Genomic DNA, 24,581 nt, shown 5'->3' with positions numbered 1-24,581 from the left:
CATGATGAACCAGTATCCGAAGTATAACAAAATGCAACATGAAATAATTCCTAATTTTCAGCGGGATCCCCAGCACTCTTTCATACAAGCAGACACATGATGACAGGTTTTCACCAATGAGTAATGTAATTCAGTTGCGATCTGTGACATTTCTCATACTATTGTAATGTATTGTGTTGTATTATATTCCTTTTCGGCCCAAGACAATCTTCTAAGACAGATTTAATGAATGAAAACATATTTGCAGACAACATAATGCATCCACATGGAAAACTGGTATGTGAGTAAAAGTTAGGGTGGCTATGCATCCCAAAAAGCACCCTGTAGACCCACCCCTGGTCGTGTGACAACACATCTGTCTTTAATGAACCTTAATGGCGTCCATGGAGACGCGGGACATTTAAATGACTTCATCTGTCCAGCTGTGTCGGTTGAACAAACAAAATGGCAACGTACGGCGACGAGCCAGTCGATAGCTATTTCTATTCATCTTACAATCCTTATTACGCGAGCAGGTACCGACCCAAAGAAACGTCGTGGAAGTACAAAAGTTACCTGTCCCACTATGGCGACTCCTCGGAAGCCTTCAACAACCAGCAGCGCGCCCAGCTCAAGTCCATCCTGTCGAAGATCAACCCCAAGCTCACCCCGAGGCTCCGCAAGGCCAACACAAAGGACGTGGCGGTGCAGGTGAACCCCAAGAGGGATGCCACCGTTCAGTGCTCCCTCGGGCCGCGCACTCTCGTGGCCATGAAGAGAGACGTCCGACGTAGGAAGGCCTCAGAGGTGTCCTCGACCACCGGCGAGAGTGGTAGCCCCAATACGGCGGTTCGATACCCGCGGACCCTGGCGCTGTACTCTCCCATAGCCTACCGGAACATCACGTACTTCCTGGCGGAGGACAAGGAGTCGCCGCCCCGGGAGGCTCTGGCTAAGGGGGCACACGAAGTCGAAGGTGATGCCGTCAAGGTGGACGCCCAGAAGGATAATCACGAGGAGGAGCAGGTGGAGTTCAAACAGCAGAACAGCGAGGAGGGGGTGGCCGCCGAAGAGGGGTCAAAGGGCAAAGCGCGAGTACGGTTCCAGGTAAGTCGCTCTTGTGACTGTCAATTTTTCCCCATCTAATTTTATAATGGCGTCTGTTTTTTTATTTAAACTTTAATGAAGAGTCCCAACTTACTAATTTTGGGGGGTAATTTATTAATATTTTGTAAACCTTAATAAATTGTAAACAGAGGCCGTTTAGCTTTAAACATGTTTACACATTTGGAGAAACTATCAATTAGCTTAGATGTCAAGGTTACTTTGGCCTAACAAGGGTGGTCTCATGTTTTTCCCATGACTACTTACTGTAGTTAACTGATTTTTCATCAGTTTCTGGAGCAGAAGTATGGCTACTATCACTGCAGAGAATGCAATCTGAGATGGGAAAGTGCCTACGTGTGGTGCGTTCAGGGTACCAACAAGGTGAGTATATTTTTCTATTTTTTTTTTTAAATAAACAAGGCCTTAAAACACTGGCTATGCCTTTCAGGTTTACTTCAAACAGTACTGCAGGAAATGCCAACAGGAGTTCAATCCGTACCGCGTGGAGGACATCACCTGTCACGTGAGCCACTCTCCTTATGTTATAAAATGCCTCGCAGCCTGTCTTCACTAATCTGGTCCTGTCTAGACCTGCAACAAAGCCCGATGCTGCTGCTCTGTGACGCAGCGCCATGTGGACCCCAAACGGCCGCACCGCCAGGACTTGTGTGGCCGTTGCAAAGGCAAGCGACTCTCCTGTGACAGCACATTCAGCTTCAAGTACATCATATGAGCCACACTTGAACCATGGGGGCCAAACCGCAACACTCGGCAAATATATTGTTTCAGTACTTTTGTTTCACGTTTTGTTGCAGACAGTGATGGCATCACAAGTAATAAAATGGCTACTTTGCACTCCTTGGAGGCATAATCCATTTCTTTCAGCTGGATGGTCAGACATATCACTAGGCACAGATGCAATCTGTGCCATTAAAGTTTAACGGCTCAACTTATGTCTTGAAAAATCATGTTAGTTTAAATTGATACCAATTTGTCATGTCTTGGGAAAACTCCCAAGGTAGGGGATGCTGCTCAAACTACATGTTGTAATTGATCCTAATAAACCACTGTTCAACTGTACCGGCAGCACTCTTGCAGCCCCAGACCATGCTATATGCTTGTAACATGGTAAAAAAAAAAAAGTAATGGCAATATCAAAATTCTTACTCCTATAAAAAAGTGACCATTACTAATCCTGTTGGCTGTAGTACAAAGCAGATGCATGCTAAGGTTAACTTTTTTCAAAAAAGTTTTGGGGAAGTAATTGCAAATGTGAAACAAAATGGAGAAAGGCTTTTCATTAAACAGCAGTCCTGAAAATTAAATGCAATTCAAGATGTTTGTGGTAAGCGTGTTCCTTTTAGGTACACTATCTTTAAATAAGATTTCTACAGTCAATGCTATGATTTTATTATTTTTTATTCATCCATAGAGAAGGCTGGTATGTGAGTGAACAAACGTATAATGCACCTCTAAATTAAATCTTCAAGAGGAAAAGAATATTTAAATAAACAGCATTCACAATGTACCAGACAAGCAGGGGAGTGAGGACTTTTTTTGGGGAGGAGGGGAGGTAAAAGGACACAGCTGGTGGAGCAAGAGTCTCCCCTTCTTTGGATTCCAAGGAGATCATCACAGTGGAGGGAAATGCATGTGGTTAGATATGGATGCTACAGTAGGATGACATCAAAAAGGCAGCTAGTCCCAACTGAGGCCCTCAAACGGGTTGGAGAGGGATTATAATCTTTTGACTTATTACATGGCGTACTCTGCAGTGCATGACACAGAGGAAGGGAATAATCCACTTTACACTTTCTAAAATATATACAGATTAAAATAAGTTATAAGCAGTGTGTTTATATATCTATATGCATGTGTCTGTGTGAGACCGTCACACAGCCTCTAAAGGCAGCTGCTTATTTGGTTAAACGGGCCAGTTAGCCAGTAAAGTGAGGGGGGTCAGTGGTGTCAAAGCAGATATATATATTTGTCTCTTTTTACACTTCCCTGAGGACCGGGGGTGCCTCCCACAGGGTCACACGTTAAATATCCTCTAACATTTACAACCGAGGAGGTTAAGCTCTAATAATAAAAAATACATTTCTCCCAAAAAAATATTCTTGCATTGCTTTTTGTCTTCCAAGCATGCTTTTTTCTTTGCTTCCAAAGGCGCACGGTAGCTCTGCCAAAGAGGTCCGTCCAGTCACATTCAGCAAAAAGAACAAAAATATTTCGCTGCATCCTCGCTAATACACGACTTATTGCAAAAGAATGTTGCATGAGGTTTAGTGTGAGGAAAGATATTAGCTTGAAGCATCCATACATCAAAGTCAGCAAGAGTTCGCACACATCCTTTAGCCCTTTGTCGGTGGAGTCTTTCGTCCTCCTGTGTTTCTTTTTTTTCTCCTCTTATTTCTAGTCACAGTCCGGTGCTGTTAACGGTGTCGCGTGGCTGATCGGCCTGGGCCTGACTCAGGGCCTCTCGGATCTGCAGGTTGAGCTCCATGAGGCGGCCACTGGCCTGGGACAGATCCCTGCTGGGGCCCACCACCGCCAGGCAGCCCGTCTGGCCCAGTGTCTGGTGGCGGAAGTAGATGTGCAGGAGCGTCTGGACCGCATTGTCACCCTCGTTGCCAAAGATGTCGTTGGGCCACAGGGACCTGAGGGTCACAGGATGCAGAGAAATTGTTTATAAATACAGTCCTCATATTTCAGTAAGCATTTTATTATAATTATCAATAGACAATGCTATTGAAAGTAAGCTTGGATATACTCTACAACCGTCAGTATACAATTTGCATAGCAGTACACAACACCAGTGAGTACACCTCACTGTGAACATGCAAATTGTGTTCAAAGTGGGAATGTTTTGCCTGAATACTCTTTTGGACATGGGATTCACATGGACTCCTCTTCCAGTCCTCCATGATAACATCACTGGTGGAAGTAAAGACACCTTGCACTCCTCCACCTGAGGATTCCTTTCTCCTGAGGATGCAAGTGCTCAATTGGGTTCAGGTCTGGAAAAGACATGCTTGGCCACTTCGCTACCTTCATCTTCAGCTGGATGTAGTATGTTTACACTCTTGCCACGTGGCCCAGTTTTCCATGGGAGGGGATCATGCTGTACTTTGCAATCTAATACTACATGTTGGAATTTATCTTTCTACTCAATCAACAGCAGCTCTCCAGTGCCAACAGCATTCCTGCACCAGCATCCCCGGACCACGACACAATTACAGTATCTTGCTACTCATGTGTTGCAACCTGTTTAGACCAGTGTTTTTCAACCTTTTTTTGAGCCACGGTGTGTTTTTTTGACATTGGAAAAATCTTGCGGCACACCACTAACCAAAAATGCCAGTCTTTTTTCTCTGGGGACTCCCACATTCCAAAAACATGTTAGGTTAATTGGTGACTCCAAATTGTCCATAGGTATGAATGTGAGTGTGAATGGTTGTTTGTCTATATGTGCCCTGTGATTGGCTGGCCACCGGTCCAGGGCGTACCCCGCCTCTCGTCTGAAGACAGCTGGGATAGGCTCCAGCCCCCCCGTGACCCTCGAGAGGATAAGCGGTAGAAAGTGAATGACTGAATGATATTGGATAATTCCTCACGGCACACCTGACGATTTCTTGCGCCACACTGCCGCGGCACTGAAAATCACTGGTTTAGACAATGACTGTGTTGACTAATTTTGAGTGGATAGTAAATCTCTACTGCTATGCAAGCTGTACACTTACTACTCTGAAGGATATCCAAGTTTACCTGCTATTCTTCCTTGACAAGAAAAAATACTTGCTGAAATGCAATGTGGAATGTCTTCACTTTTATCCTCAATGCTTTAATCAAAGTAGTTAACCTTGGTACAATACAGAATGCTGCTGTACTGGTTGCATAGCCTTTACAATGGAAATGCTGATATACAATCTACTAAACCATCCTGCTTGCTGGCAAAAGATGGTCTACTGCTAAAGACCATTGTTTAGTTTTTGCAGCACAATCTGCAAGTTTGCATTGCAGGATCATAGATGACCACAATGTATCAGACTGGGCATCCTGTATTGTTTATGATACTGAAAATGTCATAACTTGATCAAAATTGAAGAAAGACGTACTGTTTTGGCCTCAGGTACTGTTACAAACACAGAAAATGTGTCTGTACATGAGCCAAATAAAAAATGCAGTACGGAAGACATTAACAAGAGGTCAATTAAACAACATTACACAAGACTGTGAGATCTTTACCTAAAGATTTTGACTTGCATGAGAGCAGAGCAGAAGTCTCGGGTTCTCAGGCTTTCAATCAGCGACTGGATCGCTGTTTCTGTGTTGGTCTGGGTGGTGTCCGGCATGCACACGTCATCCTCCTGGCCATCATTTCCTCTCTCCGCTGCCTTCAGGCAGCTCTCCAGGGCACTGAGCTCGTCAGACATGTTGGTCACCTGGGCAACAGAGATGCTCGATAGATAAGAGACAGGGAAGAAACAGTGCGTGCCTTGTGCAGAAGCATGAGAAAAATAAACATCTTGATTGAATTTGAATGGCTTAAAGTCGGCTGACCTCCTCCATCCATCCCCAAAAGAAAAACATTCAATTTCATTCAGTGCTGTGATCCAATTAAAGTTGCATTAAGATGCTGTCTGAATGGAGAAGCACTGCTGTGCACAATCAGCAAAGACTGTTTCAACCGCCCTGCACTGCAATAGCCATGCCTAAAAGACACTAGGAGCCTGTTGATTGGCCGACAAAGCAGTTAAAGCCCACCTACGCCGCCGATACATGGCAAAAATACAGGCCTGATTAGGGCTTACAAACCAACTTAACTGTACTGTACCACTTGGTGAAAACAAAAAGAAACCTGACAAAACCTGATGTTACCTGATGTAACGTAGAACCTTTTGTTTTAAACATCACAATCCACTTCAGTACAACCTCAATCTGATGTTCCTGATGTTGCAAAATTCAGAATCGCTCAAAATATTTGTCTGTAAAGTGACACTAAATTCCGAATTTCAAAGCGCCGCTGTAAATGACATCAAATGAGATGTCAGTGAATCCCAATGTCAGCTCAATGAGAATCTGATAAAAAATATTAATTTCCACAATGCTTTGTTGTGTTTTATTTTTCTTTGGTTTGAAATGGACAATTGTGATGATAACCATAGAACCAAAATGGAAGCTATTTTTATGAAGTCTATGTCCTGACTGCTCAGAAGAACATCAACATCAACTAGATTAAGTTTTCAGCAGAAATTGTGTGTGGATACTGAAATCTGAACTCTAGAATCAATATTGAAATATAGTAAAGTTGTGTTGAAATCTATTCACCAACTTGAGAATTGAACCAGCAACCATTCGGTTGAGAGACGACCACTCAACAATTTCAGCCATGCCATTGTGCACAGAATAAGCAGCCATTGCATTGGGAGACAAGGAACCAACCTACAATCATGTCACCTTGTAGAATAAGTGGAGTGCTACAGTAATGCATAAAGAAAAATGATTTCTCACCACTAGGGGGTACCAATTCATTTGTCCATTCGCTTTTTAGCAAACGCCCCCAAAAAGCAAATTGGATGTTAAAATGTATAAACAAGTTGAATGATTACAGTGGGCGTGAGGATCAAATCAGCAAAATTGTTTTTTTTTTACAGTAAATGTGGGAAGTTTTGGAAAGTCATTTTGACGTTGAATTGGTTCGAATCAGTTAAGAAATGCAGGAGTGAGCAGACAAAAATGGGGCAGAATAAGAAGACATAAGGCATAAATAGATGAAAAATGGTGTAGAACCTAGCGAGGAAATGTGTGCTTCCAATCCTGTCTGGTGTTCTACCAATTTCATATCATGTGGAGTGTAATATGTAGTGTTATTACAGTAGCTCTGTGTTTGATAAGACTTCTAGCTGCCCTTTTCTCACAGAATGGCTATGTCTGTGTACGGAGTCATTTTCAGTGGATCGTAAATGTATACTACCATACAAGCAGTTCTCGGACTACTCTGAATTTAATCTTTATGTAACAAAACTCACATGGGTGTGTTGTATGGTGTACTATTAAACAGAAGTTCTTTTACATTTGCATGACATTTAAGATGTCTGTTCAAACATTGCCTGTACAGGTAATAAAGGTTTTCCGATGGTCACAATTTGATTCTGGAAGAGATGAATTGTATTTCCATTATTTTCCTTGGCAAAATTATTCAAAAATCTGACCAGGGTCCTAGAAAATATTGTGTTTACCCTCATACTCGTACTCGACGTGTCACTGTAAATTGACTCATTCCACAGCATTTTGATCATAATGAGTAGCAGGTGGTCTCACCTCGGCCTCCCTCTTGATGGTGTCCACCCTGCTGATGAGCTTGCAGTAGGCCTGGAAGAGCAGCAGCAGCTGAAAATGCAGCTTGTACAAACGGCGACACAACTCCAGCTCCTACAGAGAAGCACAAAAATACGAACGGTGAGGCGGTGCACTGAGAGCACTCTCAGCAGTCACGTGACCAGAGAAGGATGGCAGTTCTCGGGTTAGACACATGGGGGGACGGGTGAAAGGGGTTAACGAGCCCTGGAGCAAAGTGCCAACTGGTTTTGGGCCTCATCATCGCTAGCAGAATTAGTCAATTAGAAAACGATCCATCACAGCCGCCGCCAGCAGGGATGGCTGTTGAGATGAAGGAGCCAATGATGTCACTAATTATTAATCCAGGAGGAAAATGGAAATAGTCATTTTGATAGGTGTGGGGATGGAATAACAAACATGCAAAATGAAAACAGCAGCAAAAAAATCAGCCCTCTTCTTGCCAGCCTCCGTCTGGATGCAGTGGAGAAGTTATGATGATTATGCTGCCATTCACCATATCAGGTCATTATGACTGGATGGCAGGGTGAAAATGTGGGTGTTCGTCGAGCTGGGTTACATAGCCGATATGGGCCGGGGGGGTGCGGACGGGGGGAGGCAATGCACATACTGATGAGATGGTCAGCTATTAAGATATGAGAACCACTTACTGCCAAACTTTCCATTTGCTAAGCAAGAAGGTGAGCAGGTCACAGATACAACAACAGAAAACAGAAGAAGAGAAAGATCAAGAATTAGTCAAAAGGCGACGTCTTCGCTTCACTTCACGTGTCAGATACTTGCAGATGTAGAGAAAAGCAGGGGACAACAAATGGCACAAAAACATGTAGACAAAGTGTGTGCTAACAGAACAAGTCAACATGGCGTATGTGTAGTTGGAGTCCTGAAAAGTCTCAGAGCTCCTACAATAGTTTATTTATTTAAAGCATGTTTTCTAAAATATAACAATGATACTGGGATTTGGCTATTTGAAAGTGATTTTATGCTAATGAGCTGTGTTTGACTGTGCACTTCATCCACTTTTTACATAAACACTGAAACTCTACGCTTGTCCAACAAAATAGACGCAACATATATACAAAACATTAACATTATGGAGTGGGATGGAACAACACAAATGTTGGCGACTCTAGTATAGCTATTTGAGCTGCAATGCTAACACAAACATTTGAACAGCAATATCATGGTAAGTGGTCTATATACTAAATTATGAAACAGCGTCCACAGTTGACTGAGCTTCAACCTGCATTCTAACATGTGTAGCGAAGCCTTTTTTTTTTCTTTTTTAACAAGCTGTCATCTCTGCCTCTTCTCTTAAAAATGTGACAAACAAGTGAGGGAAATTATAGATTTTTCTCATGTTTGGTACTCATAAAAACACTCTAGAAACACATACTACTGTGGTAATTAATGTGGTTAACAAATCACTTTTACCACCTTTAAAAATAATAATGGCTACTTCATGACATTCCACATAGTGCCAGTTTGTGTCATGCTACGCCTACCTGTGTGTGGGTGTTGAGTCGCTGGCAGCTCTCTTTGTCCCCAAATGTTTTTCTGCAGTTTTCCAGCCACTAGAGGTTGAGGAAGATAAAATAAAGAGGGGATTAGGGGGGCTGGAGGAGTGGTAACAGAGTTTTATTTTCTGCATGCTCGTGTGCATACATCATAATGGCTGGTCAGCAGGGAGATTCAATAAGAGCATTGTACTTAGCGTATTAAAAAAAAAAGAAAAAAGCAGCCTGTTCAAGACTACACGGTTGTGTGTGGTTGCAGGGCACAGGGCTAATATTTGAACTTCCAGGGAGGGAAGATGTCTCATTCAATTAGCAGGCGTGGATCCCAGAACCCCATCCCCACCCTCTGCAATCTCATCTCCAAAAGCTCCTCCTCTTTACAGCTCTGGCCCGCTCCTAACTGATTTAGGAGCACCAGAGGGTTATTTTTATCCCCTCAGCAGGGGAAGTCACTGCTGGCGATGCAGTCACTGACGTCATACTCGCACACGGCTGCCTGAAGAGGCCCGTCGCAACACATCTTATCACCATGTATAAAAGGTGGTAGCGTAATATGAAAAGCCTGGTACAATCTGCAATGTGTTTTTTTGCATTTCAATAGTCAAAGGATGTGGAAAAGAAAATATGACCAATGTGCACCGTAAGCACCTTGCTTTGGCCCATCAGCCACTGCAGTCGGACACCTAGAGGTGTAACTAGACACAGTCTGCTGATTGGTTAGCAGAGAATGACACTGCCCTCTTTCTTCTTTGGTGGACAAGAGGGACACATGACGACTAAACAGACGACTACTTACAAGCTCTGCTGCCTCCCTCTTGCCATTGTATGTGTCAAGGTGCTCTTGCAGCTCCAGCACGCTAAATTTCAAGGTCTCCAACAGTCCACAAGACACCAACTGCAAAAGAAACACACGTGAAGCCAAACCTAGCCCAGCAGCGAACAATGGAAACTTGTTGCCAAATCATCACGGAGCTCACAGTCTCGGCGTCCAGTAGCACTGTGGGGCACTGCGAGTGGGACGTCATGACTTCCAGGGAGCTGAGGAACTGATTGCCCATCCGCTGTAGCTTCTCCCCCAAAAAGTGCACAGATGCATGTGTGATGGCGCCAAATTTCCTCTGAATGCTCTGCAGCAGGGTGGGGGTGGTTAATGAGCATTGAGAGGAAAATACATGTAAAAAAGAGCTTGTGGCCGAGCTGCATTTACCTGAAAGAGCTGGGAGAACACGTGGAAGGTGTAAACAGCTGAGGAGCCATCCGTGTCGGACAACATCTGGTTGACATGACAACGCCAGGCGTCCTCTTCATTGTCATAGGCAACGGGCTGGAATGCCGCCAGGATGGCCGAGAGGAAGGGTGAAGGGGGTGGAGAGGCCTGGATCTCTGAGAAGCAGTCTGCGTCACCTTCATCTTGGCTGAAAGATGAAGACAAAGTGGTGGTGGTGGGGGGCGACCATGCCACATGTTCCATTATTGACGCAGGAATGCAAACACATATTGCTTAAACTGTAGCGCTGCCCCACTTCCCAGATTATGCTGCAGTGTTTTCAACTCACCGCAGTCATCCAACAAAAACACATGAGCTATTAGCCTTTTAGCATGATGCAATGCTCTCTCTCATCCTCACGTAAACACAGACACACACAGATACTCACAGGCCTGTGGGACCAAAGAGCCTGAAGAAGCAAACAGAATACAAGTATTTAAAGCCTGCACTGCCGAGCGCCGCAACGGACACCGTCTCTGTCCTCATCCTCACCCCGACTCTCTTCCCTTGCTGTGCTGACGGCTAGCAGCATCACTAGCGCACTGCACTCCCATCCCACACGGCACTGCAGAGAGAGCTCACACAAGCGGCACATATTCTCTTCTGCAAGACTCGCCGGCTCGCTGACTGTGGCATATAAATCCACATGGTTGAATAGACACTAAACTATTTGGTGTCCTGCTGTCAGCAGACAATTACTCCTCCTTACCCACCTGACCATCAATCATACGTGTTTTATGTTGGTACCTTGACCCTACACTGGGTGACCACCAAGCTGCTTCTTTTTGTTTCTGGCTTGCATAAATTGCAGACCAATGCAACACAAGCGTCCGCCAACCAGAATTGGCCCACCTTGAGGGAGACTTTCTTTTTTTGTAATGTGGAAGAAAGCCATCGACTTCATCTTTCAGGCCCACCTTAGAGACTGGCCATCATGCTATTTGTCAGTCTTCAACGCAGAGGCCAAACATCCATCCATCCATTTTTTATGCAGATTATCCTCACTACTAGGGTATGCTGGAGCCTATGCCAGCTGTGTTCGGGCGAGAGGCGGGGTACACCTTGGACTGGTCGCATCCTCACGCAGCGACACAGAGCCTGACACTGTTTTATAACTTCATTTTGACCTGAACACACACAGAAGTACACTTCCAACACCGTATACTGTATGTATCTCCCACCCACACATCTCTAGTTCCTTCATCCTGTTGTTCTCATTTTCATTACAAGAATGCAAGACACCTTCAGTCAAGCACGTAATTTGCACAAGGAATACGGGGGTCATGACCCCCACAAAAAACAGATTCAGCCAATATAACACCTCAAAGATAAATGATTTAAATATAAATGATTTGATAAATAAACAAATAGGGCGGCACGGCGGGCGAGTGGTTAGCGCGCAGAGACCAGGGTTCAATTCCACCCTCAAGCATCTCTGTGTGGAGTTTGCATGTTCTCCCTGTGCATGCGTGGGTTTTCTCCGGGTACTCCGGTTTCCTCCCACATTCCAAAAACATGCTAGGTTAATTGGCGACTCCAAATTGTCCATAGGTATGAATGTGAGTGTGAATGGTTGTTTGTCTATATGTGCCCTGTGATTGGCTGGCGACCAGTCCAGGGTGTACCCCGCCTCTCGCCCGAAGACAGCTGGGATAGGCTCCAGCACCCCCGCGACTGAATGAAATAAACAAATAGGCAAATGCTCCATAGGATAAGTGGTGCAGAAAATTGATGGATGGATGTTTTTGGATTACGGGAGGAAACCGGAGTATCCGGAGAAAACCCACACCCGATGGGAGACCATGCAAACTCCACACTCATATACCTAGATGGCGACTCAAACCCAGGTCATCCCGATCTCCTGACTGTGTGGCCAACATGCTAAACACAGAACACAGAAATATTCTCTTCCAACGAGATGCCATCTTGACCACAGTAGTCCACACACTATGTAACTAAAACTGACTCACTGGAAACAATATGAAAATGAGCTGACATCAGCCTTGACTCACAATGTGAACTTTAGAGTATTTGCAATTCCAAACCTCCCATCACTATATTTCATACTTCCAGGAATTCAAATCTATTCACTGAAGACTGCAAGGAAGTTAGGACATCATAAGCCAATTACATTTCAGGTTTCAAGCTTGATGGTCCAAACAGCAGCGAGCTTCCTATCCACGTACCTTGATATGCCAGAGTAGTCAGCCTCCTCCTCCTCACAGCGTTCGTCCAGCTCCCTAAGGGCCTGAGTCACATCCTCCTCCCACACTGAGCCGCAGGTGCTATCTGGATCCGGGTCCAGATCGGGTTCTAGATCTGGGTCAAGGTCTGGCTTGGTCTCCGCTTCTACCGATGGATGGAGAGGCAGGACCATTTGGGGTTCCTCCTCCTCCTCACAGACGGACCCGGGTGGAGAGTCTATGGCCGGCGGGGGAGGGGGGGCCGGGTCCAGGTCCTCCTGAGGCTCCGGCGTCTCTTGGGGGTTTTGAGCCTGATCACCAGGATCCTGAGCATCCGGGAGCTCACACCGCTCGGGGGGGTCAGAGGGCAGAGGGGTGGCACTGCAAAACCCTGTGTCCTCGCTTATGCTACTGCTCAGCTCATCCGCTGCCGCCACACCAGCGGCATCCTGCAACGACAGCAAATCGTACATCATGAGGATCATTACAGGGCGACATGGCCTCGTTATGGTGGCAGATCTTAGAGTCAACCACTGAACAGAATCATCATGAAGACCTTTACTTAAGAGACCATATTATGCTCAATGATCCAGCGGGGGGACATTAAAGTTAACATTTTCACTTCCTCCGAGATTGTTATCCATAAGCTTAACGTCTCCTGTGGGAATCCAAAGAAAAACGAGAGAGGGGGAATCGATAAACATGAGCCAATATTAATCTATCAAAAAAATGCCATCTAAAATTGGACTCCATGCCAATGAAACAGGAAGAGGAGGAGCATCCAGCTGCAGAGTGGATGAATGAGCTCTCGCTAGACTGATTTATGACACGCAACCACACGTAACAGTGACAAAGCAAATGCACAAGAGATTAATATATATGAATGTAACTCCCGTGACCCATGAACACACATCGCAGAGGAGCGACGTGTGGGCACATTAATCACGACAATCAAATTAAAGCTCTTATTTTTCAAAGCTTTGTTGGTTGTTGTCCCCCCCCCCTCGTTCCCTTTAAAGTCTAACGCATTCAGTAAGGCAGAAGCGTGGCAGTCAGCCAGTACATCACTGAGACGGCAGCTATATTACGGAAAGCTTTTAGAAGTGGCCATCCTGCAGGGAATGAGTAAGAGTATTGATGTTTTTTTTTTTTTTATCTGGGGCTCATTACGCTAAGAGCTGGGGCTGTGATGATTGGGAGGGGGAGGGGTGTCCTTGGAGTGACATTGAAAGCATTGGCCAGATTAAGAGTTGCAAAAAAAAAAGTTGAGATTCCAGCGGCCGGGAACACCTGCTGTATAATTAATTCACATAAAGTACGGGAAAGGAGTTTCCTTTAGTGTAACAACAGTAAGAGTGATGCAAGTGATGTTAATACACTGTGTGCACAATTACCGTAATTTTCAGACGACAGAGCACACCTGTATGTAAGCCCACCCACTAAATTTAAAGAGGAAAAAAGATTTGTACATTTATTGGCCTCGCCTGTTTATAAGTTGCAGGTGTTCACATCGTTATATGGGATATTTAGTATACAGATTTTACGCAAACATTTTATTAAACATTTGATTAAATAAATGCCTTTTTCCTACACTGTGCCCAACAGTGTGTGTAACCTGGCGAGTTAAACAGTAGACTACAAGGAAAGTCATTCATCACCGTCCTCCTCCTCCTCCTCCTCCTCCTCCTCCTCCTCCTCCTGGGAACTAAAACCAATAAAGTCATCTTCTTTAGCATTGCAATTCAACAGCCTCATCATTCCTTTATCACACACTTTGTCAGTCTCTCTCTTGCTCTCTTTCTCACTTGTTGTTCCTCTTGGGGGCACTTTTGTCTCAAGTCAAATTAGCCATTTAGCTTGACTATCCTCCCGTAGTCCACCGCTGCACCCAAACTCGATGTGTCATCTATTTTTTTTTTAATGGTCAATATTGTTGTAAACTTCAGAAATTAAAAGGTGTGTTACCTCAGCTGCTGATTAAAGGACAATTGCTAATGAGTATTTTAAAAAATATTTTGTGCAGAGAAAAATACAATTTGTGGACTTGTGGACCACGTTGGTAGGACGACAAATATAAGACAATCCATCTTTTTTACCATCTTATAACCAGGTCAATACAGTTAGTAGTTTTGAAGGCAACACTAGCAAGGTGTGCCCAGTGAAGTGTACTCACCATTCTTAATAAATGTGAAAAGTTAGCTTATCATTACAAAGAAGTGAATAGTGGTTAATGTGGTAGTGGGTGAGGTTGCTTTACCCCACGTGTCATACTCACACATGCATCCGTGACGATTAAGGCTCTGCCGTCCGTTTTCACGGGTTTTAAAAATGGAGGAGTTGGAATGGCGTGTTATTGGAGGTGAGCAGTTACAGCTGACCTGAGGTGAGTCTTGGTTTCATCTCTCCCCAAATCAAAAGCCCCATGACAATAATGATTACCCACAAAGCGCTAAATCTTCAGCACCCACCAATGCAGCATGAAGCAACAGAAAGGAGAAAGAAGCGGCAGAAGCAGAAAGAATTGTGCACCAAACACCAAGCACCCCCAAAACAGCATCCTGAACCTCACTGCAGCCAGCCAGTCTCATCTGAATGTCAGTCAAACAATCAAAGGACAGTCAAGACAAGTGGAACGCTGAACAGGAAAAAGAAACCACGCAAGCTGAGCTAGAAGGCGCCCGAGCACCACAATTTGTCACTGCTCCCAATTGATCGCACCTCAGGCAGCTGGCTGCTGGTGCTGTCTGAGAGGGCCATCTCCAACATGGGGCTATCCGGCCGAGGGCATGAAGGCAGACGGGGGAGGAGCGCAGGCAACGCCTCCTCAGTCAAGGCGCTGCTCGACGACTCTTGAGACTGCTGCAGGGAGTCCACGTGGTTGGATGCTGTGTCGTCCGTCGCAGAGTCACTGTTGAGCTGAAGGAGAAATTCCACATGGGGATGTTACCATCAAAGCATCAGATATTAGCAACATTATCAACATACACAACATGGACAAAAGTATTGGACCACCACACCAAGACACCAACAGGAAGTGAAAAGTACTGTAATGACCCAAATATAAGAAAACCCTGAATGACCTCTATGATGATCGTCTATTTCAAGACCTGGTTTACAACAAATGACTAAGACAAGAATAATATTTTTTTTAATGTTTGTCATGGGACCAAAGGCTGCAGAGTAAAAACATATCTAGTAGAATCTCGGTTAGTGTACGCCCCGATTAGCGTATTTGTCAATTTAGGTCTAAAATTCTCAGGGCATTGAATCGATCACAACTGAAATGTTCAGGTTTTCTTTGAACATGATTCATGAGTTTTGTGTTCAAAGACTCGGTGGGACAAACACTAGTCAGATTAGATAGGGCAGCTCAAGTCTGAGAACTCGCTGCAAGATCCAGTGTATTTATCCTCTAAAGGAAGCGTGTTCAGACCGGAAAGGTTTTTGCTCTTTTGTGGTGGTGTTGGAATACAATGGAGTGGGAATGAACATCTTTTAAAACTACCTGAACAGTCCAGTTGCAATTGATTCAATGCGCTGCAATTTACGTAAAAAAAGTATGGAAAAATTTATGCAAAAATTCTCGGTTTGCGTACAATTCCTGGTTAGTGCAGAATATGGTGCGTGTTGTCTCATGTTATAGTAGCCTGAACACACTATTGCCATTGTGTTATGTTATTAATCAGTGTCCATAATTTTTACTAATATAATTTCTTCTACTATATATATATATATATATATATATATATATATATATATATATATATATATATATATATATATATTCTGTCAGTGTAATGAGTTTTTTGGGCAACACTGTCTGGTTAAATGCAAATAAAGCAGCCAAATGCAAAGCAAAGAAAAGTTATTTAAAGATTACGGTCATGATTATATGATTAATTATTTCTTGCAAACAGATCTATTGCATAAACTACACTATACTTACCTAAAATCTAAAAGAAGTTGCACTTGGTTGCACTATTTTAAGGTGAGCACCTGTAGCACTACGCTGACCACCAGCCAAGAAGCAAGCACCAAGCCCCACTTCCACACTGGCAGCATCTCAACAGACACTCTTTCATACAAACACACACAGTGCCAGCAGGCTGTGTGAGGAGCATGGCGGGGGCAGTTTTTGAGGGTGGGGGGGATGGGAGGGGGCTGATTAGAGTGAGACTTACAAGGCCAGAGCGGGTGAGAATCTGGCTAGCGCTCAGTACCTCCTCCTCTGATGATTCATCCGTGTCCTCGTGGTTGGTGAGGTTGAGGCTTGGCGTGCTTCCTGCATACTGACACTCCTGCAAAGACGGCGTGTCCCCTTTATCCATGCTTTCCAGGGAGCGGCGGCGGACACCCCAGTTGAAGTTGTCCATGCTCTCCCCCTGCAGGATGGCCGGGGCGAGAACAGACAAGGGACTTGAAGTGATGGTAAATCGGATTATGAAGGATACAATAAAGTACATGACGTGTACACATACTCTTGTACATTTCACAATGACAAACACACACAAAAACTGAAGCTTAATGATTTTATATTCAACACAAAAAATTAAAAAACAAGACACAAAGACAGCAGGGCAGCAATCTCTAAACTGCTTAAATATCCACAGACTTACCTGCAACTCCTTGTGGCAAAAGAAGAAAAGGAATATGAGTGTTATTACACTTAAAGACAGTGATAAAATGTTTGTCAATACAAAAGTTCGGACAGTAAATTTGAGACATTTCAAGATTCAACAATCAAGATTGTTTTGTCAGACCACAGTAAATGCACCAATGAATGTCTCTCTTCAATTAACCACAAAGTCTCCCACAGCTGCCGGGTGAGTGGTCCACAAAAGCAATTATTGTAATCTCTCATTTATCGCGATAAATGAATTTTGGTGAAGTAGGATTCCTTATTTATAAAACAAATATTCTCATAGTTGGAGCTTGGTGGACAAGAAGCGGCATCAGGGATTCAAAGGTGAGTTTTTACTACAAGACAGCCACAACAGTACATCAATGATAACTTTTGTTATTATTGTGCCTGTTGTGAGAAAGTTACCAGTGACACCTAGTGGCCAGTGTAGATTATAATCCACCAACGTCCTTTAATCCTTTAAACAAGGGGTGTCAAACTCCTGCCATGGAGGGTCGTGACACTGCATGTTTTCTTTCCAGCTGGTCACTAAAGCAGGTCATTTTAATGATCAACCCCACCTTCAATTTGAGGCAAGGACCTCATCGATTAAATCACCTGCGAGAAAACTGTTTGGAGAGAAAACCTGTAGGGTCTGAGCCCACCATGGTACAAGTTTGACACGTGCTAAATTGTACCTGTATTTCATTTTGTCATTTTTATTATTGAAAATGGTTAATTTGGGCCATGAATACATAAAGACATTGTATGCAAAATTTTTGGCTAATAATAGCCCACAAAACAACTACAAAACAGCGGCCATTTATTAATTAATTAATTTTTTATAGTTGGGATGCAATGTTCAAACCGCAACGTCTGGAGGGACCTGGTAGACAGAGGCAGCCACTGTATAAAGCACAGTGTTTAAAGGGGACCTATTATGCTCATTTTTTTAACCTTTGTATTGCGCAGCTACACACAATAACCTGCACAGATAACCTTTTAGATTTTCCAGAATCTGCACCTATTCCAGCTGTATTTCCTTGGATTTGAGCTGCCAAAATGGTCTGTTTTAATTTATTCCACTGATGGCCTCACTTCACGTTCTTGTTAACAAAAACAGTCCAGTGTGAAATATCGTTCAGGGATGAAAATATTTCTCTCTTGCTGGGAATCACTAAATACAATAACTTGTGCCGTAAACAGCAGGAGCAGAGCTTGGGGGAGGGCAGAGAGCTTTTCCGGCTAACAGCCATGCCCATATAAGGAAGTCCCCTCTGTAACATCACTGCCTTTTCAAACAGAGCGTTTTGAGCCATCAAAAACTTCTTTAAAGACTCACTTCCAAATGTGCAAACCTGACTATCTCAAACTTTGGCATCGTTTAACACGAAAATACAACATTCTTACTACATCTATAGGTCAGATAAGTGGAAAAAGCTTAAAGAAGGAAATAAAGTTTAAAGTTTAAGAAAAAAGTACCAGCTTCCACACCGGATATTACGGTACTGCTAATAAAAGACAATGTGGTCAAAGAGAGCAATGTGTTCCTTTACACTTTTTCATTCATTCAAAAAAATCATTATTAAAGTTAGAAATTTCACGTGTTATAGAACAGTTTTCACATTTCAGAAATGAACAGCCTTTTTCCAATTAACACCTTATCATCAAAAATACAAATTCAGTCTGAATCCCAGCCGCCCTCTACAATCAGAAATGATACTGATATGAAATGATGCCTGGTGACTCTCACCTCAGCGTCCTCCAACTCCACGTCCAAGAAGTCAAAGTCTTTGAAGACGCCAAACTGCTGCTCGCTGCCCAGCTCTTCTCCTTGCACTTCCTCCTCTCGCACCACCTCCTCCACGGTGGGGATCAGGCTGGTCTGTTGGTCCGCTGAGTCCAGATCCTCGCTGGAGGGGAAAACCACCTGTGTTGGAGAAGAAGACAACAGCCATTCATTCATGCTAAACCCACACATATACTATGATCAACTGTAAACAGACAACATTTCAGAACAGCAAATTGACAGAGACCTTGTCTGAGGCCTTAGAGTAGGAGAGGAGTCTTACAGATGGATTTTTGTGAATGCCAGACTCCGGGCCACATAGAGACAGAACGTTCATGAGTCTCTCTCTGGTTCTTCTCTGTAAAAAAAAAAAGAAAAGTAAAGAAAAGGCGTTATCAAGGGCAATCTTCTATTTCCAAGCTGATGTGTGGTTTGTACCTGAGAGAGTTGAGGCCTCTTCCAGCTCACTGGTACCAGGCCGTTAGAATTAGAGCCAGATGATGTAGAGGACGTACTCCTGGTGACAGCGATCACCTGTGGCTTTCCATTGCGACCCGCCGCGCTACGCTGATCGCCGTATTTATGTCCAATAATTGGTGTCTAGTTGCAAAGTCAGACATTTGCCAGATCGAGAAAAACCAAATTTAAAATTTTGAATAATAATGAGGAGTGAGCATTAGTGAGGCTGACCTCTGATATGTCGAAGTGGAAATCCAGCGTCTTGCCAGGCAGCTCCTTGGAAGAGTTGTTAAATATGCGAGTGAAGGCAATTTCCGGAGAGCCACAAGACTCGGTGCTGTACGAGCGCTGCACGTCATCTGGGACAACCAGGCTGGCCGAGCGAGACACCACCAACTTCAAAATGTTTTGCGCCTCCTTCCAATGTGGGCTCTGTGGAGATTTTAAGCACAGAAAGTTGAGGGAAACACTTGTGAGAAAGAGATGGAGCTTCTACAGAATTTAGGAATGCGAAGGGAAATATTTTCCCCTTCAGAAAGCCGATCCCTGCCCTGCTCAGACCAGTTAAAAAAAGCAAACAAGAACAATGTGGAGATTAGCAGTGCACAAAGTACAAAACCGCAATTCTGGTAGCAGGCTAGTAAGTTCGAGACCTTGACAATTATGTCCAATAATTCTATAAGACAATACACTGAAAGGCTGCTAAACGCTTCCGGAGAGGGCCCGCTCTGAGAAGATAATGGCCCTGTGAGGTACGTTATTATGTACAAGTTGTTTCAGGTGTTCAATACGTGTAGTACAATGACATCAGATATGGGTCGCTTGAAAGCACATATAAACATACATATGGGCACTTAAGCCTTGAGTTATGGAGACTCACCTGAACGTATTTGCCTATGATCTTCATTATCTCCAGGTTAAACTGTTTGACCGGGGCAGCTGACAGGTCAATATGACTCAGCAGGCTGTAGATGATTTGCAGTAAGGACTGCTGCATGCCAGGAAGGCCTTTCTCCAGCAACTGTCAAAGAGCAAAACACAGTTAAATATTAAGGCCGAGAGAGTTCGGTGCGATTGTTTTCTGTATTACCTCAGCCAAGTAGGTGACCAGATTAAAAGTTATCTCGGCGAAGGCGTCGTGAAGGTAGCGGCACACCACGTTGATCCAGTTGGGGCAGTCACGGGAGTAGCTGTGCGTGCTGTATAGGCTCATCATGTGTGCCAAGTTGGAGAGTGTGGCCGACTTCTCCTCTGCGCACACCTTGGCGATCTTGTCTGCCGTCTCCTTGCAGAAGGGAGTAGGGCTGTCAAAGTGCTGGATGAGATGCGGCAGGAGGCACAGGATATTCAGAGGGAAACCTGCCAACAAGTACAGTACGATGAACGTCAGAAGATGGTGTTTATGGTTTTCAGCACTTAAATTACAACTTGAATAAAGAACATTGCAACCAGAGAAGTGACACACAAGATGTGACTCCTCGGCCAGTTGTAAAGTGCTTGGGCCCACTTCACTACTAAGCTCCGGCACGTTTGGCTAACATGAGTGCACTGACCTGTTCTCAAGTTCAGCATGCTTTCCACCGAGTGGAAGAGGTGGGCACACACACAATGTTACATGGAATGCCTGTAATTCCATCACTCCTTTCAAGTTCTTAATGACACATTTGATAATATAAATAAAAGAATACAAATATTCAAAAGAACCCCAATTCAAAACTGACAGCACTTTTGCAAAACCCTGACTCCATTCGCGCATGTTTTTTAATTAATAAAATTTTTCCTCTCTCAAGTAATTAACAACAGCTGCCACTTTGCACAAGAGAAAATTTCCCAACGATTCTAAATAAACCACCTCCTCTCGCAAGTAATTAACGACAGCAGCCACTTTGCACAAGAGAAAATTTCCCAACGATTCTAAATAAACCACCAAGTCAGCAAAACTGCAAAAATACAGCAGAACAAAAGTGATGGGACAAGCAAATCTAGCAAGAATGTTCAGTATGAGCAGAGGTCAGCAGGGGGAGGAAAAGCGAGGAGGAATTGTGCCAAAATCCATCATGGTACGAATGGCCTCGTGTGAATATGCCGTAAGACACAAACTATGTTTCCTGACAAAAACATCCACCAAAAACACTTGCCTGCCAGTTGTGATGGGTCGACAAGCGTGTGCCTGGAGACGCTGATGAGCTTGCTGAGCAGCTGGATGGTGAGCTCCTGTGTGGACACTGAAGTGAAGCCCTTCAGGAAAAGCTGCAGCAGGCCCGGGAAGCTGTACCATTTGAGCTTGGCCTGGATGCGCTCCAGATGTTCTCTGCTGTCAGCGTGGTCCAGAGGCAACTGGCCTAGCAGCTTGTTGAGTAGTCGCAGTGCCAGCAGGTACTCAAACTCGTAGTCTGACTCCAGCAGCGAGGCCGCAATCCAGAAAACAGTGGCCATCAGATTGGCGGGGTCTACCGGGGGGTTGGCGTCCGCCCCGGGGACACCTCCGCCACCCAACGACGATAAGCTGCGTGTGCGTGCCAGGTTTCCGTGGCTGCCTCCAAGTCGGTCGGCCACATCCAAGGTGTTACTCCGCCGCCTGTCCACCTTCCGCTCACTCATCAGACTGGCTCGTAGGGAGTGGCTGCGACTGTGCATGTAATGAAAAAGCCCGCCGCTGCTCAGGTTCAACTGGCCCGTGCTTTTCCTGTTGGCTGCAAACTTGGGCCCCAACAAGTGATCACAGGCGGAGGTCCTGAAAAGACAATGAATCTTTCTATGAGAAAAGGAAGATAACACGTACGTGTGGAGACAGAATTACGACATACTGTACTAAGGCGGTGAGGAGGTCATAGTTTTTGACCGTGTCTGCCAGTGTGTCAATGCCGGACTCCAGTGTGAGAAGCAGTTCAATGACAAAGCCCTAAAGACAAATCAGAACAAATGTTACATGTGAAGTGGAATTACTCTGAAATAGTCCACTTGCATAACATTGATAGGGAACTGCCCTAATTATATAATACCTAAACCGCAAAAGGGATGGGGTTTTGCAAGTAAGTGCAAGTGCAAGTTTGCGATCTCTCTCTTTCTCTCTTGTGCATGAGAAAGTAGAAAGGAAAATGCAGCCCTGTTTGCCCACATGGTCATTCATTAACAAGTATATTGCACAACACAGCAGCAACAGAACCAATGTTGTAATAGCAGTAAAAAGCAAACTGCACACTCTGCATTAATGCTGCCAAATAGTTAAATGTAAACAACAATACTACTGCCGTTATGGTGTCCATAATAAAAAATTACATCTGGAGGTCTCCTGCAGCCACAGCTGTTAATTCCAATCTTTACTGACAGAGTAATTATTATAATTTTTTGTAGACCAACTATATGAAACTTGGTGGTAAACTGAACAGAGGCAAGAGCATTTACACAATACAAGAGTTGTGAAAATTAACAATTGATCATGGTGTACAAAAAAATCACAACTATACAGTTGACCCATGGTTCGAATTTTTTGTAGGTGTACATCAAGCTCCAACAGCTGTTTGCAGCAGAGTCGTACACTGCATTTTGGCTCAGTTATTTTAAGACCCAAAAATTACAAAACCCAAGTAATTGGTTATCATGCTCATCATTGTTAATACAACATAATACAATATATTATGACTTAATACTCACAGGGCTCCAGCTAAATAAAGCATTGGTATTTCAAATGTACAGTGAAGAAAATAAGTATTTGAACACCCTGCTATTTTGCTATTTCTCCCACTTAGAAATCATGGAGGGGTCTGAAATTTTCATCGTAGGTGCATGTCCACTGTGAGAGAGATAAACTAAAAAGAAAAATCCAGAAATCACAATGCATGATTTTTTAACAATTTATTTGTGTGATACAGCTGCAAATAAGTATTTGAACACCTGTGTATCATCTAGAATTCTGACCCTGAAAGACCTGTTAGTCTGCCCATTAGAAGTCCACCTGCACTCCATGTATCATCCTGAATCAGATGCACCTGTTTGAGGTCGTTAGCTGCATAAAGACACCTGTCCACCCCATACAATCAGTAAGACTTTAACTTGTAACATGGCGAAGACCAAAGAGCTGTCCAAAGACACCAGAGACAAAATTGTACACCTCCACAAGGCTGGAAAGGGCTACGGAGCAATTACCAAGCAGCTTGGTGAAAAAAGGTCCACTGTTGGAGCTATCATTAGAAAATGGAAGAAGCTAAACATGACGGTCAATCTCAATCGGAGTGGAGCCCCATGCAAGATATCACCTCGTGGGGTCTCAATGATTCTAAGAAAGGTGAGCAATCAGCCCAGAACTACACGACAGGACTTGGTCAATGACCTGAAAAGAGCTGGGACCACCGTTTCCAAGGTTACTGTAGGTAATACACTAAGACGTCATGATGTGAAATCATGCATGGCACGAAAGGTTCCCCTGCTTAAACCAGCACATGTCAAGGCCCGTCTTAAGTTTGCATATGACCATTTGGATGATACAGAGGAGTCATGGGAGTAAGTTTTATGGTCAGATGAGACCAAAATAGAACTTTTTGGTCATAATTCCATTAAGCGTGTTTGGAGGAAGAAGAATGAAGAGTACAATCCGAAGAACACCATCCCTACTGTGAAGCATGGGGGTGGTAGCATCATGCTTTGGGGGTGTTTTTCTGCACATGGGACAGGACGAGTGCACTGCATTAAAGAGAGGATGACTGGGGCCGTGTATTGTGAGATTTTGGGGAACAACCTCCTTCCCTCTGTCAGAGCATTGAAGATGGGTCGTGGCTGGGTCTTCCAACACGACAACGACCCGAAGCACACAGCCAGGAAAACCAAGGAGTGGCTCCGTAAGAAGCATATCAAGGTTCTAGCATGGCCCAGCCAGTCTCCAGACCTGAACCCAATCGAAAATCTTTGGAGGGAGCTCAAACTCCGTGTTTCTCAGCGACAGCCCAGAAACCTGACTGATCTAGAGAAGATCTGTGTGGAGGAGTGGGCCAAGATCCCTCCTGCAGTGTGTGCAAACCTGGTGAAAAACTACAGGAAACGTTTGACCTCTGTAATAGCAAACAAAGGCTACTGTACCAAATATTAACATTCATTTTCTCAGGTGTTCAAATACTTATTTGCAGCTGTATCACACAAATAAATTGTTAAAAAATCATGCATTGTGATTTCTGGATTTTTCTTTTTAGTTTATCTCTCTCACAGTGGACATGCACCTACGATGAAAATTTCAGACCCCTCCATGATTTCTAAGTGGGAGAAATAGCAAAATAGCAGGGTGTTCAAATACTTATTTTCTTCACTG

At 44.1% G+C, this 24,581-nt stretch overlaps 2 protein-coding genes across 3 annotated transcripts in view; one reads left to right on the top strand and one right to left on the bottom strand.

Annotated features, from left to right (window-relative positions):
• Positions 1–367: 367 nt before the first annotated feature.
• Positions 368–1,946, top strand: zar1 (zygote arrest 1). Its single transcript, XM_058072215.2, has 4 exons — positions 368–1,086; positions 1,375–1,467; positions 1,535–1,609; positions 1,676–1,946. Exons 1-4 carry the CDS (start codon positions 445–447, stop codon positions 1,817–1,819), a joined length of 954 nt encoding a protein of 317 aa, XP_057928198.2. The 5' UTR covers positions 368–444; the 3' UTR covers positions 1,820–1,946.
• Positions 1,947–3,049: 1,103 nt separating this feature from the next.
• Positions 3,050–24,581, bottom strand: part of fryl (furry homolog, like) — a 60,052-nt gene continuing 38,520 nt past the window's right edge. The window contains exons 45-63 of one of the 2 annotated variants that reach the window (XM_058072183.2): positions 22,090–22,184; positions 21,421–22,016; positions 20,373–20,641; positions 20,163–20,303; positions 19,514–19,714; positions 19,262–19,423; positions 19,071–19,181; positions 18,788–18,964; positions 16,595–16,795; positions 15,132–15,329; positions 12,417–12,862; positions 10,171–10,378; positions 9,941–10,090; positions 9,760–9,858; positions 8,952–9,020; positions 8,097–8,114; positions 7,411–7,521; positions 5,335–5,531; positions 3,050–3,746 (exon numbers count right to left, since the gene is read on the bottom strand). In XM_058072183.2, coding sequence (XP_057928166.2) covers positions 3,506–3,746; positions 5,335–5,531; positions 7,411–7,521; positions 8,097–8,114; positions 8,952–9,020; positions 9,760–9,858; positions 9,941–10,090; positions 10,171–10,378; positions 12,417–12,862; positions 15,132–15,329; positions 16,595–16,795; positions 18,788–18,964; positions 19,071–19,181; positions 19,262–19,423; positions 19,514–19,714; positions 20,163–20,303; positions 20,373–20,641; positions 21,421–22,016; positions 22,090–22,184 — 3,690 coding nt within the window. In that variant the 3' untranslated portion in view covers positions 3,050–3,505. The remainder of the gene's footprint in view (positions 3,747–5,334; positions 5,532–7,410; positions 7,522–8,096; positions 8,115–8,951; positions 9,021–9,759; positions 9,859–9,940; positions 10,091–10,170; positions 10,379–12,416; positions 12,863–15,131; positions 15,330–16,594; positions 16,796–18,787; positions 18,965–19,070; positions 19,182–19,261; positions 19,424–19,513; positions 19,715–20,162; positions 20,304–20,372; positions 20,642–21,420; positions 22,017–22,089; positions 22,185–24,581) is intronic. The other variant, XM_078790094.1, reaches the window with a different exon arrangement.

The sequence above is a fragment of the Doryrhamphus excisus genome, linkage group LG4 (assembly GCF_037039965.1).
Source record: "Doryrhamphus excisus strain RoL-2023G ecotype Guam linkage group LG4, RoL_Dexc_Guam_v1.1, whole genome shotgun sequence".
Taxonomy (NCBI): domain Eukaryota; kingdom Metazoa; phylum Chordata; class Actinopteri; order Syngnathiformes; family Syngnathidae; genus Doryrhamphus; species Doryrhamphus excisus.
This window is presented reverse-complemented; position numbering and strand designations above follow the sequence as displayed.